At 45.7% G+C, this 16,677-nt stretch overlaps 1 protein-coding gene across 1 annotated transcript in view; it reads left to right on the top strand.

The window, feature by feature from the left end:
* The first annotated feature begins 4,557 nt into the window (after positions 1 to 4,557).
* PTCH2 (patched 2) overlaps positions 4,558 to 16,677 on the top strand; it is a 61,361-nt gene continuing 49,241 nt past the window's right edge. Inside the window, exons 1-2 of the mRNA XM_060773406.2 lie at positions 4,558 to 5,053; positions 7,293 to 7,485. Of these exons, the coding sequence (XP_060629389.2) occupies positions 4,886 to 5,053; positions 7,293 to 7,485 (361 nt within the window). The 5' untranslated portion in view covers positions 4,558 to 4,885. The remainder of the gene's footprint in view (positions 5,054 to 7,292; positions 7,486 to 16,677) is intronic.

The following is a 16,677-nucleotide window of genomic DNA, read 5'->3' on the forward strand; positions in this document are numbered from 1 at the left end:
GAAAAGGTCCAGAATAGTAAGAAGCATGTTGTAAATCAACTCTGATTTACGGCCAATCTATCACAGGTTTTTCTTGGCATGATTTGTTCAGGGAATGATTGTTATTGTTTTACTTTGAGGCTGAGAGAATGTGACTTGTCCAAGTTTACCAAGTGGGGTTCCATGGCTTTGAACTCTAGTCTTCTTGAATCTTAGTTCAACACTTTGATGGCTATGCTGCCCTGGATCCTTCCAAAATTACACTATGTAACAAAATTTGATGTTTTTAAATTACCTGGTTTGAAAGTGTTATTTCCTGTTTAGTTGTGCAATCCTTATTTTGAAAGTAGTTGTTATACACCAGAAACTTCATTTTTGTGGCTGCCACAAATTATGTGTAATTTGTTTAAACTTATGAGATATTCATTGAAAAACTATAGCAAAATGTGCTGCATGATGTCCCACAAAAACAAAGTTTTGACAGTTTTATAAACCTTTTCTGTGTTTTTGTGATAGAATCAGATAGGAAATGCATTTATAACCCAGGAACAAAACTTGTGTTACATAGCGTTATTAGGAGTCATTCCTTCCCATTCCTGGGGTTACTCACTGAACAGACTGGAACTAATTTATAATTTTAAGTTCTGATGGACATATTTCAACGGGGACCATCTTCTTTGTCCATATGGCTGAAAGCATGTATTATTCTCCTTTGATTGAGCAATTGCTAATTTTACAGAAAGGCACAGTTTGGTTTGGACATGTTTCACTGTTTTGATGGCCAGTGGAAGACCAAAGAGTTTGCCATATTTCTTGTCTTAGTTTGGAGAAAAGAGGTCCATTATGCATCCTGTTATTAACCCTTCTCTCAAAATAATTTAGAATTCTAACTTTCAGTGAAACCAGACACAGTGGAGACTATCTCCTTTATCAATACAGATGAAATAATATATTATACTCCTTTTGTGAAATGATTTCTACCTGTATAGAAAGGCACAGATTGATTTTAAGATGTTTCAATATTTCAGTGGAGCCCCCGGTGGTGCAATGGGTTAAACCCCTGTGCCGGCGGAACTTGCTGACCAACAGGTAGGTGGTTCAAATCCGGGGAGCAGGGTGAGCTCCTGTCTATCAGCTTCAGCTCCCCATGTGGGGACATGAGAGAAGCCTCCCACAGAATGATAAAACAGCAAACATCCAGGCATTCCCGGGGCAATGTCCTTGCAGGTGTCTAATTCTCTCACACCAGAAGTGACTTGTAGTTTATCAAGTTGCTCCCCGCACAAACACAAAAAGTATTTAGGTGGCCTATGAGAGAGACCAAAGAAACCCCACCATTATTGTTTTACTTTGGAGAAATGGGCATGTTATGCATTCTATCCTTAATCCCTCCCCAAAAATAATATTGAATTCTGAGTTCTGGCTGTACTAGAAAGATGTAGCTTGGTTTTGAGGTGTTTCACTGTTCTAGTGGTCCCTCAGGGAGACCAAAACAATTTGGCATATTTTTTGTCTTACTCTATAGCAGGCATGGGCAAACTTTGCCCCTCCAGGTGTTTTGGACTTCAACTCCTAAAATTCCTAACAGCTTCAGGCCCCTTTCTTTTCCTTTCCTTTTCAGCGTTTCTCAACATGGGCATCGGGACCCCGGGGGGGGGGGGGTCACAAGGGGATGTCAGAAGTGTTGCCAAAGACCATCAGAAAACACAGAATTTTCTGTTGGTCATGGGAGTTCTGTGTGGAAAGTTTGGCTCAATTTGTTGGTGTGATTCAGAATGCTCTTTGATTGTAGGTGAACTATAAATCCCAGCAACTGCAACTCCCAAATGTCAAGGTCTGTATTCCACAAACTTCACCAGTGTTCATATTTGGGCAGATTGAGTATTCATGCCAAGTTTGGTCCAGATCCACCATTTTTTGAGTCCATAGTGCTCTGTGGATGTAGGTGAACTACAACTCCAAAACTCAAAGGCAATGGCCTTCCAGTATTTTCTGTCAGTTGTGGGAGTTCTATGTGCCAAGTTTGGTTCAATTCCATCATTGGTGGAGGTCAGAATGCTCTTTGAATGTTGGTGAACTATAAATCCCAGCAACTACAACCCCCAAATGTCAAAATCAATCCCCACCCCCAATTCCACCAGTATTAAAATTTGCGCGTATTGGGTATTTGTGCCAAATGTTGTCCAGTGAATGAAAATACATCCTGCATATCAGATATTTACATTATGATTAATGAAGTAGCAACTAAAATATTTTTTTATGGTTGGGGGACGCCACAACATGGGGAACTGTATTAAGGGGTCCTGGCATTAGGAAGGTTGAGAACCACTGTCTTAAGCAGCTGAGGGGGAAAAGGAAAGGGCCTGAGGCTATTAGGGATTGTGGGAGTTGAAGTCCAAAACACCTGGAGGGCCCAAGTTTGCCCATGCCTGCTCTATAGAAATGGATCTGCTCTGCTTTGCTCTGGAATAGGACTGCATGACCTGTGAGCCTATAGGTCTTTTGGATTTCAGTTCCCAAAACTCCTGGCCATTGGACAGGTTGGCTTGGGCTTCTGGGAACTGGAGTCCCAAACACTGGGAGGGCTACAGGTTGTATAGTCCTGTCTGGAAGAATGTGCCTCAACCCTTTCCCAAAAAAAACCTTGTCATGATCAAAACAATACTCTTTGTCATGTGGTTTATGGCTTCCTTTCTAAAGGACAAGAGCAGGGATCCAAATGTGTTTGATACCCACAGCATATTTCCGTGGAATCTATTCTTATAGATTCATAGAGTTGGAAAAGACCTTGTGGGCCATCCAGCACAACCCCCTGCCAAAAGGCAGAAAATCACATTCAAATCACCCCTGACAGATGGTCATCCAGCTTCTGTTTAAAAGCCTCCAAAGAAGGAGCCTCCACCACATTCCAGGCAAGAGTGTTCCACTGCTGGACAACTCTCACTGTTTGGAAGTTCATAGAATCATAGAATCAAAGAGTTGGAAGAGACCTCATGGGCCATCTAGTCCAACCCCCTGCCAAGAAGAAGAAATATTGCATTCAAATCACCCCTGACAGATGGCCATCCAGCCTCTGTTTAAAAGCTTCCAAAGAAGGAGCCTCCACCACACTCCAGGGCAGAGAGTTCCACTGCTGAACAGCTCTCACAGTCAGGAAGTTCTTCCTCATGTTCAGATGGAATCTCCTTTCTTGTAGTTTGAAGCCATTGTTCTGCATCCTAGTCTCCAGGGAAGCAGGAAACAAGCTCGCTCGCTCCCTCCTCCCTATGCCTTCCCCTCACATATTTAACCATGGCCCTCATTATGTCTCCTCTCAGCCTTCTCTTCTGAAGGCTAAACATGCCTGGCTCTTTAAGCTGCTCCTCATAGGGTTAGTTCTCCAGATTCTTGATCATTTTAGCCGCCCTCCTTCTTCCTCGACATCTGTTGACTTTTCTTGAGGAAGGAACCCTACACACTTTATACATGTGCTTCTGTTAGAAGTTTTTTTTTTCCTGTATCACAGTGGTTCTCAACCTGTGGGTCCCCAGATGTTTTTGCCTACAACTCCCAGAAATCCCAGCCAGTTTACCAGCTGTTAGGGTTTCTGGGAGTTGAATGCCAAAACATCTGGGGACCCACTGGTTGAGAAGCACTGCTGTATCAGGAGCTACTTGAGAAACTGCAAGTTGTTTCTGGTGTGAGACAATTGGCCGTATGCAAGGACGCTGCCCAGGGGACACCCAGATGTTTTGATGTTTTACCAACCTTGTGGGAGTCTTCTCTCATGTCCCCACATGGGGAGCTGGAACTGACAGAGGGAGCTCATCCGTGCTCTCCCTGGATTTGAACCTGTGACTTGTTGGTCTTCAGTCCTGCCGGCACAAGGGTTTAACCTTGTGTTCTAACTTAGAAGTGATGTATAACTTTGGATTTATAACTTTGGATGTAGGAAAAGAGTTCTTCTCTCTCTGTGTATATATGGTGGCAGCTCCACCGCCTTCAGAGAGCTTCCAACACTATCCAACGTTGGTTTTTTTACTTCTTCTTTGAACTGTGTGTATTGGGAATGGGGCATTTGGGTCGGCCTGCCTTTTTTGTACCCGTTGGGGTTCTTTTCCCCCCAGGTTGACTCTTTGGCCCCCTTTTTTCCTCCAATTTTTGCAGAGCCCCCCCCCCTTCCTTCCTTTCCTTCCTTCTTGCAGCTGTCCCAAAGCCTGGGCTCCTCCGTCCGCTGGCGACCATAAACAAAAGGCGCTGCTGGTCGGGGCTGCCTGTGAAAATCTGTGGAGCAGAATTCCTGTGTGGGGAAGGAAGGCCAGGCTCTCTCTCTCTCTCTCTCTCTCTCTCTCTCTCCTTCCCTCTCTCTCCCTCCCTTTCTGCTCCTGCCCTCATTGATTTGAGGCGGGGAGGCGGGGGAGGCGGAGGCGCTGCCTGGGTGGTCTCCCCTCTCTCCACTTTGGTGAGCTGTTGCTTAGCAGCTAATAATAGGAGATGTTTGCGGAGTAATTTGCCTCTTCCTCGGCCAATGGGAACCGGGGCACTTTCCCATCAAACCAAACCTTCCTCCTTGCCTCCTCCCGCCCTCCCTCCCTCCCTCCCTCCCTGCTCGGCTCCTCTTTTCAGGATCTCGGAGAGGGCTCTCGCTTCCAAATGTTGGTGGGACGGCACCGGAGGCACAGCACCGTCGCTGAGAAGGAGCCTGCTCTTGCCCTTGCCGCTGCCGCCAACGCCGACCCGGGTCTGCTGCCTGCCTGAGGCGCGCGTCGAGGGCGCATGGGGCGCGCGTGCATGGCCCCCGACTCGCCCCCATAATGTCCACGGGCCAGCCCCGCAGGAACAGACGCCGACGCCGCGCTGAAGCCTGCCTGCCCCACGGATCACGGCGCCCGCCCTCCCTCCGCTCGCCCCCGGCCCACCCCGGAGCATGGCTGCCCAGCGGACGGGCCCCGGGGCCCCGGGAGGCAAGGCCCAGCGCCCCGACGGCCACAAGGCCGGACCCAAGGCAGTCTCCGCCGCCGCCGCCGCAGCTTCGGATCTGCTCCGCCGCCCCAGCTACTGCCACGCCGCCTTCGCCCTCAAGCAGATCTCCAAGGTGAGCCCCGACCCAGGCTTCCCACGGAGGGGAGCCGGAAGGGGAGGAAGGGAAAGGAAGGGCCCCTCCAAAGGCCCCCAGGAGCCCCAGGGATAGTCAGGGAAGGAGGAAGGGAAGCAGCGAAGGACGAGGGGAAAGGAAAGGAAAGGAGGCAGCGGGGAGGGAAGGGAAGGGAGGCAAAGAGTGAGGAAGGGAAGGGACCCTCCAAAGGTTCCCAGGAGCTCCAGGGATGGAAGGGGAAGGAAGGAAGAGAGGGAGGAGGGAGGGAGGGAAAGGAAGGGAGTCAGTGAAGGCGAAAGGATGAAGGGAAGCAGCGAGGGAGGAGAGGAAGGGAAAGGAAAGGAGACAGCGAGGAGGGAAGGGAGAAAGGAAAGGGCCCCTCCAAAGGCCCCCAGGAGCCCCAGGGATGGGAGAGGAAGGGAGGAAAAGAGGGAGGAAAGAGGAAAGGAACGAGAAGGGAAAGGGAAGCAAGAAGGGAAAGAAAGCTAAAAGAAGGGAGAAGGAAGGGGGGAGAGAAGCAGAGAGTGAGCAAGGAGGAAGGAAAAGGAAGGGGAGGGAAGAAAGGGAAGGGTCCTTAAGGAAGGGACAGGAGAAGGGACGAAGGGAAAGGAAGAGACAAGAAAGGAAAAGAAGCAAAAAGAGGAGAGAAGGAAGAGAGGGAAGGGAGGCAGAGGGAGCAGGAAAGAAGGGAAAGGAAGGAGAGGAAGAGAAGGAAAGTAAAGAAGGTCCCCAGGGATGGGAGAGGAAGAGAGGGAGAGGGGGAAAAGGGAAAGTGAAGGGAGTCAGTGATGGAGAAAGGATGAAGGGAAGCAGCGAGGGACGAGGGGAAATGAAGGGAAGGGAAGCAGGCGGCGAGGAGGAGGGATGAAGGGAAAGGAAGCAAAAAGAGGTGAGAAGGAAGGAAAGGTTGGCAGGGAGGAAAAGGAAGAAGGGAGAGGAAGGGAAAGCTCCCTCCAAGAGCCTCAGGGATGGGAGAGGAAGGGAGGAAAAGAGCGAGTAGGGAGGAAGGGAAGGAGAAGGGAAAGGAAAGGAGTCCGTGAAGGAGGAAGGATGAAGGGAAGCAGCGAGGGACGAGGGGAAATAGAAGGAAGGGAAAGGAGGCAGCGAGGAGAAGGGAAAGGAAGGGAAGCGAGGGGCAGGCTCCCGCCTTTCTTCCCTCAGGCAGCCTCACGGCGGTCCTCCTCGGCGCCTGTTTACGGGAAGGGGCGCCGGCCGGGAGGGGAGGGGAGGCTCGGCGGGAAGGAAGCTGGGGCAGGGAGAGGAGGGAAGGGTCTCCCCCAGGAAGGGGCGCTACGGCGGGGAGAAGCAAGGAGCCGGGGACTGGCCTCCGGGAAAGAAAGGGCGCCGCAGGGGAGAAGAGGCGGCGCGGCGTCCACGCCTGACACGAGGGGGACATCCCAGGAGTTGGCCAAAAGAGCTGCTGGAGACACAGCAAACTTCAGCTCCCAAGACTCTATAGCAGGCATGGGCAAACTTCGGCCCTCCTCCAGGTGTTTTGGACTTCAACTCCCACCATTCCTAACAGCCTACCGGCTGTTAGGAATGGTGGGAGTTGAAGTCCAAAACACCTGGAGGAGGGCCGAAGTTTGTCCATGCTTGCTTTACAGCATTGAGCCCTTAGTGGTTAAAGCAATATTCTTTCCGCAATATAGACTCTCCCTGGGTGGGAAAGAAGCGGGGACCCATCATGAAGGGAGGGAGCAGGACTCTGCAGAGGCAAAGAGTGGCAACTGGATCTGCCTCCAGCTCCCTTCTGGAAAGCTATGGCTGGTTAGTCCCCTCAGCACGTCCAGTTGGGCTTGCACTAGCCATCTTCCTACTATACACAGCCAGAGAGATCCAGCATCTCATCAAACCCCAGTCAAGCAGGGGAGCTGAGTTAGGGCAGAACTGGGGCTGCAAAGAGACTTTCCTGAGGAAGGGGAAGGGAGACCTCCCCTTTGCCAAAACCTGTGTTGTGGCAGGGTGGGCCTTTTTCTCTCATCCTGTGGCCATATCTAGAGGTCTTGCTTCCATCTTTTTCTCTCCAAACTGGAAGGGAGAGGTAGCAAAGAGAGGGTACAGGAAGTTTCTAGCAAAGGGGAGGTCCCACACAGCACCACATCTAAGCAAAGAGCCTTCCCAGATTGCCTTCTCCAAAGGCACTAGGCCTGCCTTCACCCCCAAGGCCCCAGGGAAGGAAGGAGTTGCTGCACCCCACAGCAGAAAGGCCGTGGCTGACTTCTGTTTCTTTCCACAGGGTAAAGCCGTGGGCCAGAAAGCTCCGCTGTGGTTGCGGGCCCAGTTCCAGGCTCTGCTCTTTTCATTGGGATGCTGGATCCAGCGTCATTGTGGCAAAGTACTTTTTGTGGGACTACTGGTGTTTGGGGCGCTGGCTCTAGGGCTGCGCGTAGCCTCCATTGAGACGGATATTGAGCAGCTCTGGGTAGAAGGTAAGGTTATTTTTTCTGGGTGATGTGAACGCCAAAAGGACTGTGCAACATCTGAGGGGTGGGCAGTGTTGAGGTGCATGTGGAAAAATTGTCCAACACAGTGGCAGATGTGGATTTTGAGTTCAGCCTTTCAAGAGGAGATGCTGACAAAGGGTTTTGTTTCTAACTCACACATGTGTGTGAATCCAGATTTGTGTGTAGCCTCTCAGTTTTGGAACTCAGTTTTGATCTCTTCAGGACAGGTAGCAAGTCTCAGATGTAGATTTACTCTTGACAGCATGATTTCCATTTGACGGACGCTTAAGGCTTCAAGACATGCAATATGATCACGAGTTTCCATATTTTCACTCCCCCCCAAATTAAATCTGAGTTTGTAGCAGTGAAGAACTTGAAAGTATGGTTGTAAAATATGTAGTAATGTTTACAGAGCTCCTTGGCAAAGGAAGAAAAAAATAAATACAAGGATAATTGCACAGGGAATAGTCATGCCAGGCACTTCTGTCCAAGTCCTTTGGGGTGAACGAAAGCTGAATGGGAACGTGTGGTGTCCTTGTATAGGTCCAATCAAGTTGCAGGAACATTTTCAAAAGCGACTTTAAAGTAATTTCAGTATTTCCAGTGTCTAAATCATTGATCTTGGGAAGGTTGGAATGATTTGCCTTCTGTGGTGTGCAAAGTCATGCGATGGAATAAAAACATTTATAACTGAAGTCATGGTTCTCAACCTGTGGGTCCCCAGGTGTTTTGGCCTGCAAATCCCAGCCAGTTTATCACCTGTTAGGGTTTCTGGGGGTTGAAGGCCAAAACATCTGGGGATCCCACAGGTTGACAACCACTGACTTAAGGTATTACACAGTCCTCTTGTGGGATGTGAATGTATAAACTGGAGAATGTGGGCTTCTCCTGAAGCTGATATGGGAAAACTGCACTATTAATGACTGACCGGGCCTGAGATTATAGTTTGGATTTACATGAGTAAGTCAGTTCTGTTCTGAAGGTTTCAGTAATGATACCACACCTTCATAATAGATAGTTTCCAGAACTTTGGAGAAACAATAACAAATATTTTGATATTTATTTAATGCACTTGAATTCTGCATTTCCATCAGGATGTCTAAAGTGTTTTGCATATAGTTTCCATGCAGCCTCCCATTCAAGGACCATATAGATCTGGCATGGGCAAACTTGGTCCCTCCAGGTGTTTTGGAGTTCAACTCCCCCAATTCCTAACAGCCTCAGGCCCTTTCCTTTTGCCCCTCAGCGGCTTAAGCGGCTGAGGGACAAAAGGAAGGGGCCTGAGGCTGTTAGGAATTGGGGGAGTTGAACTCCAAAACACCTGGAGAGCCCAGGTTTGCCCATGCCAGATCTAGATCCAGACTTTTTCAGCTTTGGCAATCGTACTTTCAGATGCAATGCTAGTTAGAAGAGGTCATGGTGATCTTCTAGCTTATCTTTCTCACTCAGCAGATAATTTCCTTTACTTTTTTTTGTCTAGGCCTGTTTGGTAATGTTTGGTTCCATATGCAAGAAGCTGTGATAGATATATTGAGAAGCTGTAACATAAGGGTAGCAAATATCTCTCCAACAGCCCAAAGAGTTAGCAAGCCTTTTTTTAGAGAGAGAGTTGGTTTCTGTGTTGAACTTGTTTCCCAAGTGTGTACATGTGTACGTGTGTGAGGGGGAAAGAAAAACCCCTCTTTCTCTGCTGTTCTGCGTGTGTGCGCCTGTGGTGTTGCTGTGAGTGTGCGCAATTCAGATCTCTATCAGTTCAAATACATGCCTCCACACAGACAGGTATAATTAAATTCTTCCCTCCATCTCAGAGGAGATGGCTTTTCTTGCCACCGGGCCCTGCTTGGTGCATTACATTATTGATATTAAATCCTAAATTGCCTTTCTGAGGGTGGTGCTGAAGGAGGGGATAATTACTGTCTCTGTCTAATGAGCTGACAGTTGAGGTTTGACTAGGGCCACACTCTTCTGCCAGCTTGAGAATGGAATCAGGTTGAAAGCAAACAGCTGAAACTTTTTTTAAAAAAAGGTCACTCAGGAGCAAATCCCAATTTCCTACTGGAACCATTCGATAAAAAATGATGCCTTTGTTATTAATAGGTTCAGTATGCAATGTCTTTTCCCTCTTCTCCACGCTAGCATCAGCTCCTGGGTCCTGCTCCTTGCTTTCCACCTCCGGCTATGGCCGTCTACTCTCTTTTTTTGACACTGGGTTGTGCTGAGTTTTCACACCCTGGGATTTTTTATTTTATTTTATTTTACTTCTTTTGCAAGCAGCCTGGGAGCTTTCCAAGAGCAGATGTTTCTCTGTGATGACTGTCAGCGATCTTTGGCGCTCCACACCTCCTCCCCCTGCACAACCCCAGCTCCATGTGTGGTCCTAAACTACTCTTGGATTTTGTTCAACAATAGAAGCAACTTTACTCTTCCACCCTCCCACTCCCTTTTAAATAAAACCCACACTCACATGAATGCCAGTAAAGTTTACCCACCTGTTTCACACACTGAAGGGGGATTGGAAAGAGGGGGGAAATGCCTCAACCTTAGCCTTCTCCCCTCCCCTCCTCCTGGCTTCTGCCTCACAGAGGCTTGTAGCAAAAAGGAGATCCATCAAAACCTGCAGCTGTTAAACATTTAAAGAAGGGAAATCCCCCCTTTGTAACCAACACGTCCCAGCCCAAATCAAGAACATCCCCTGAGAACCTGCATAGTTGGGCTTGTACTTGTTTATTGCTTTTGATGCTGACATTTGCTCAGCCTTCAGAAATGATCATTCTGTTTTGCCTGTTGCATTGCTGGCTTGCTAGGTACACAAAACTATAGGAGCGCAGGACCTTGGATTTGGCTGAGTGTATGTGTGTGCATTGAAGAGGGCAGCCAAATTTGTGGAACTATTCTTTTCACAATAGATTTTGCTACAAATGATATTCAACATATAACAATTTTGAAATAAATTGTGACAAAGTTGTTGTTTTTTTTAACTTTCTTGTATTAGAAATTATATATTGCAGCAATAGTGTGGACAGTTGTATTGTGATATACAATGCAAAGAATTGAGACAATAGCTTAGCCCTCGACTAGTTGGTAATTGCAATACTGCCTTAATGTTGGTTTGTTGTTGTGTGGCTTGAAAGATGGTGGAGAAAAGCTGGCATTCAAGTTGATGTAAGAAAAGATAAAAACTGCAGATTTTATTGTCTTGCCTTCCTCTGTGTCATGTTCCACAAAACACTGTTGTGATTGGGTTGTTGTAGGTTTTTTGGGCTATATGGCCATGTTCTAAAAACATTATCTCCTGACATTTTGCCTACATCTATGGCAGGCATCCTCAGAGGTTGTGACCTCACAACCTCTAAGGATGCCTGCCATAGATGCAGGTGAAACGCCAGGAGAGAATGCTTCTAGAACATGGCCATACAGCCCGAAAAACCTACAATAACCCAGTGATTCCAGCCATGAAAGCATTCGACAATACACTGTTGTGATTGCTTGGTTGTTGTATGTTGTATGTTATTTTTGTCAGAAACCTGTGATCTTTTGAGAGCACTGCTATACAGGTATGTAGATCTGCCTTGTATCTCGCTTGACTCCTATGGTTTGCTTGAATCAGAAATTGTTTGCCATCCACACTTTTGTTTCTCGATCAGAAACTCTTAATTCCTTTTGACTTCATGGTGAATTAAATAAAGAGCTGATTATGTATACTGGTGAATCTACCTGTGAATTATGTACACATTGAGCTGCATTCTATAACCAGTCAAATATTATGGCTGTTGTTCGAAACCTGGTTTTGTTCAAACCATGCCTTTTACCACCTTTGATTGTTTTGATTTGAGCACAGCTCTATAGGCATGCCTTATGGGCAGGGATGGGGAAATTATATAAAGGCCACATGCTTGTGGTGGGTGGGGTTGAAGCCAAAAGTGTGGGTGGGCCAGACCCAAAGGGAGGCCGACCCACCCTGCTCCTCTTTCTGCCATCTTCTTAAACACATTCTTTCTCTTGCTCTCTTTCTCTGGCTCTCCCCCTTCCCACTCAGCCTGCTCCCAGGGGAGAGACAGATTACACTTACTAGAGGTCTAAATTGATCACTTACCCCTGCCCTTCCATTACTCTGGCTCCTCACCTCTTTCCCCTTTGCCAGAGGCCTGAACTGATTGCTTACACAGGGCTCCTCCATTCCTCCGCTTCCCTTTTCCCTTGTAGGATGCCACACACACACACCCAGCACCTTCATGAAATGACATTTAGAGACAAATATAATCAGGCCTCCACATTAGCTGGTGCTAGGGGTGCTAGACCCTTGCAAAAGTGAAAAACCACAAAAAAACCATAAAATGTCTTATCTGAGAAAACACCTTTTTAGGAATCTAAAGGTCTTCCTGTGTAAAGTTCTGATGGAGGCTAACTATAAAATTGCAATAAAAGACATAGGACCCTTCCACACAGCCCTATGTCCCAGAATATCAAGGCAGAAAATATCACATTATCTGAGTGTGGACTCAGATAACCCAGCTCAAAGCAGATATTGTGGGATTTTCTGCCTTGATATTCTTGTATATAGGGCTGTGTGGAAGGGCCCATAGAAATTCCTAGAGAGGTGTTCTCTCTAGGAATCTTTAGGTCCTTCAGCATGACTGTGTGACCAAATTCCATGGAGTAGCACTGGAGGACCTAGAGAATATTTTAATATATCCAGTTTTAGAACTGCATTCTGAAACTGGATTATATCACAGTGTAGATCCAGCCAGTCATCAGTTGATGGTCCATGAAAAATTTATAGGAAGGCATTTATAGGAAGGAAACAAAGAATGGTAGCCAGTGGGAACAAATATGGATTTTCCTGATACACTGGTAACACAATGAAGCCCACCTCTAGGGAAAGGCTTCTTCCAGTTCAGAACACATCTCTCTGCAAATACATGTCCATGACAGTTTCTCAGCATTGTTTGATACACTACAATCAAAATGGCAAGCATCTCTGGAAAAGATGCTCATATCTTCATATGACTGTTTGCAACCAAAAGCTGGCATGCAGACATGTAGAGTAGTAGGGATAATCTAAGTTCCCTGACCTAGAGAACATTTACATTTATGCAGATTGGCACCACTTTAACTGCCAAGGCTAAATATTATTAAATACTGGAATTTTTCATTTGGTGAGTGAGATACCTGTGCTCTTTGGCAGAAAAGGCTAAAAATTCCTATCACTCTATTATTTTGAGCTAAATTGATGCCAAACCATGTGTTTTCAAAGAAACTGTATTGTAAATAATTGTCTATATGTGAAAGGACTATATGATGTCCTTGGTAGATCTCCTTGATATATCTGGGGTGTATCTAAAGCTGTACTCTGAGTTCACACTATCAAAGAGAGGAAGAGAAGAGATAGAAGAGCTGTTGTCTGTTAGAATACTGGCTCTGACTGATGTATTGTTTCACCTTGGCTCTTACAGTATTAGGAGCCTAGCTTCTGCCTCTCTCCATCAGTTCAGCTCTTACTGAAAATGCCCACTTTGAAGAGCCTAGTTGCATTTCTGTTACACCAAAAAACCTCAGAATACTCACCAGGGAACTGTGGGCAATTAAGAAAGATATATTCCATGAACATCAGCCAGGCCTTATTAGGGCTGACATCTTATTCTTGGAAATTATGAGATAAACAGGACTTCAGAAGTTTGCAAATACTCTGGAATAAAAAGCATGAGTTTATGCTAAGTCTGCCCAACAGAAGTCTTGAATTAAGATACATTAGGAAGAGGAAATTGGTATGACACTAAAAAAGAAAAAAAGTATTTTTTAAAATCTTTTAATTAATATGAACAGATAAGTGAGTTTTCAAAGGCTATCCCAAAGTGGTTTGTTCTTTCAAATACCACAAATGGAAACACTTAATTTTCCCAACATGGAGTCTAGCTTGCAAATTGGTCAGTTTTTTCCTTTTTTCACTAGACCCTGGTGCCATTATATAAAGGGTCCACTTTTAACTGTGGCTGTTTTGCCAGCTGGTGTCTTATCAAACTACAAATCCCAGGATTACATAGCACTGTGCCATCAGAGTTAAAGTGTGTCAAACTTCATTCATACTACATTCTAGCTCACTGATCGTGATCTATGACTTAGGGCCCTTCCACACAACCATATAACCCAGAATATCTGCTTTGAACTGAGATATCTGAGTCAACACTGCCATATATTCCAGTTCAGAGCAGATAATATGAGATTTTATTCAGCTGTATGGAAGGGGCCTTAGTAACCTGCAGCTGGACAACTGCATGTTGTGTATGTATCTGATTTTTGAAATGATTTTAAAGGCTTCACCTGATGCAGAATGCCACTGCTCAATTACTGAATGCCCCGCTAGGCTGAAGTAATATTAAACCAATTCTTTGTGATGTACTCTGGCTGCTCATTTGCTTCTGAAATTACTTCCAAAATATTGACAACATTTAGCAGCCAAACATTTAGCAGCCAAACTAAATGTTGGACTGCCCCTTCCAGATTCTCAGATTTAGCAGGAGGTCCATTCATGGTCCCCAGAATGGATGAAACTTGCAGATTGTGACCCTAGTGAGAACCTTTTAAATTATGGCTCCTTCTTTATGGAACTCCTTCTATGTTGAGGTGCATCAAGTATGTTCACTAACTCAGTTCTTCTGGTTGCTGGAGATATGCCTTTTTATCCAAACCTTTGCGTTCTTTTGATATTAGTGGAGAAGTTTGAGCCTGCTGTTTGGCCACCAGAGCTGCTCACTGGCATTGGTTAACCTTTATAGATTTTATTGTGTAATTGTATTAATGTCTGCATTTTAATTTTCCTGTTTCTCGATGCTGTATGGGGTTTTTATTAGTGAAGAGTGTATTAACCTATATGTGATAACCTCAAGTCAGTCTATCAGCTAGATAGATGATTGTGGACCAATGGTATTTTTGTCTCACACATATTTCCTTCAACTTTCCAGTAATCGGTATGCTTATGAGAAAACCAAAGTGTGATGAAACTGTGTTTGACTTGTGTCACTTCAGATTGCTGACATGATTCTGTCTGGTTGATTATGAGATCCCTAACTTGCCATACCAAGTGGCAAAAATCTTTTACCCATGATGTTATTCTTTGATTGTGAGAACTAAGAGTACATCTACATTGTAGAATTAATGTAGTTTGACATTACTTTAACTGTAATGGTTTGATGGTATGGAATCATGGGAGTTGTAGTTTTACAGAGTCTTTCGCCTTTTCTGCCAAAGAGTACAGGTGGGTCACCAAACTACAAATCCCATGAGTTCATAGCATTGTTCCACAGCAGTTTTAGGTGTTGTAAAACTACATTCATTCTACAGGCTAGATGTACCCTAACCTCAATAGAAGTCTGAAAAAGTGCCTCCTCAATCAGTACTAGTAGTAGCATACCAACACTAGTAGCTAAAATATTTTATTTTCATTAGGATATTCTCCCACTTACCTACACTACTCTTTTGTTTTAGCCTTAAAGGATTGTATACCAGGGTACTTTTAGACAAGGGTAAAACCCATGCCAAAGCAGGTTTTAAAAACCCGCTTCAGTGTGGGTTTTTGTCCCCACAACCTGCCCATAACATGGGCTTTCCTGGGCAAGGTGCCTACATGCCATCCCAGTAAGTACTGGGATGGCACCCAACCACCAGGAAACCCCCCAAAACAACTCCATTTTTTAAAAAAAAAACCTTATCGGGCTGCCATGACAGTGGTTCTTGAGTCCTCCAGGTGCATAGAAATAACACAGCAGGAGATGGGGGTGAGGAGGAAAATTGCTCCCCCCTCGCGTATCCTTGGGTGTCATTTCTATGCCATAATGGTAGCCTGGTAAGATTTTTTAAATTTTGAGGGTAATTTTGGGGTCTTGGAGGGGAGGGAGTGGACACCATCGTGCATCTTTGTGCTCCAGGAGGCCAAAGAGTGTGAGATCATAGTGAGGACTCACCCCCAGGCAGTCCCAGGACTTCTCATGGGTGAGTCCCCACAGGCTCAATACTCCATTAGACCCAGGCCTTTCATGAAGGCCCAGATCTAATATGGCAGTTAATTAATTCGGAACAAAGCAGGTAATTCGTTTTTACCTGAGTCGTCGTTTGGACACCTCAGATAAAAGTGTGACTGGTCCCGCATTTTTGGGCCTATCTGGAAGGGCCCCAGATAACAGTATAAAGAAGTGATTGGCACCAGGCATTTCATTGTAGGAAATGCTGCCCTTGCCTACAGTGGTGTTGTCTCTTGCCTGTCTGGCCAAGTGATGCCTGGTCAAGGGCAACTGAAGATAGGCAGTTGCAGGCAAACCTCACCACAGAGACTTGCAATTGCCATAGCTATGACCACAGTAGGCTGCTCAGTGAGAATGAGATCCAAAGCCTGGGACTTGAAAACAAGCCAATAGTTTTGGAGGCAAAAGGTCACAGCTGATTTATAGGCTAAGGCTGACCTCAAAGAAAGCAAGTTTAATCTTTAACCAGGACATTTTAGAGTAGCTGTGTGGCTGCAGGGTCTTTTTAAAGGTTGAGGCTACTGGATGGTTATCCTTCCAAGGAAACAGTTTTGAATTCCTGAGAGTATGGGGAGGCTTTGAAAAAAATGGTGGAAGATTTTTGCCAGGCCATACTAAAATAGGAATGTATACTTGTATCTTCATTTGGGAACAGATGTAAGCATGGATGGATAATTCTTGGACCCCAGCTCAAGGTCCATATGGAAAGGAGTGGGTGGGTAGTATGCAGGGATATGAAAGATGCTGTTCAGCACATTGATGATTATTCCAGTTGGTGTTCTAAATTGACAGTCAGCAATCTTCAACATGTTTTCATGACAATCACTTTCCCCCTCCCCTGGGATATAAGGACAGTATAAAATCTCAAAACTCACAGATACCTGGAAGTATCATGAGATTTTAGGAGTGGTTTATATATAGGCCTGCCTCATATGTGCCAAATGGTCTTGGACTGGTAGTGCAATGGAGATAATAAAAATCAGGAATGTTTTAATTAAACTGTTTGGGCAAACTCGTTTACCAGTACATAGCTTGTGGAGTGATACAGCAGCCATTATACATTATAGCCTGGAAGATAACTCAAATTCAGTAGTGGGAGAAATAAGAAAATCTACATTTTGAGTGGGAATAAGTCACTTTAAATGTGAAGATAGTATGTAAC

This window comes from Anolis sagrei, chromosome 4 (genome assembly GCF_037176765.1).
Source record: "Anolis sagrei isolate rAnoSag1 chromosome 4, rAnoSag1.mat, whole genome shotgun sequence".
Classification (NCBI taxonomy): Eukaryota; Metazoa; Chordata; class Lepidosauria; order Squamata; family Dactyloidae; genus Anolis; species Anolis sagrei.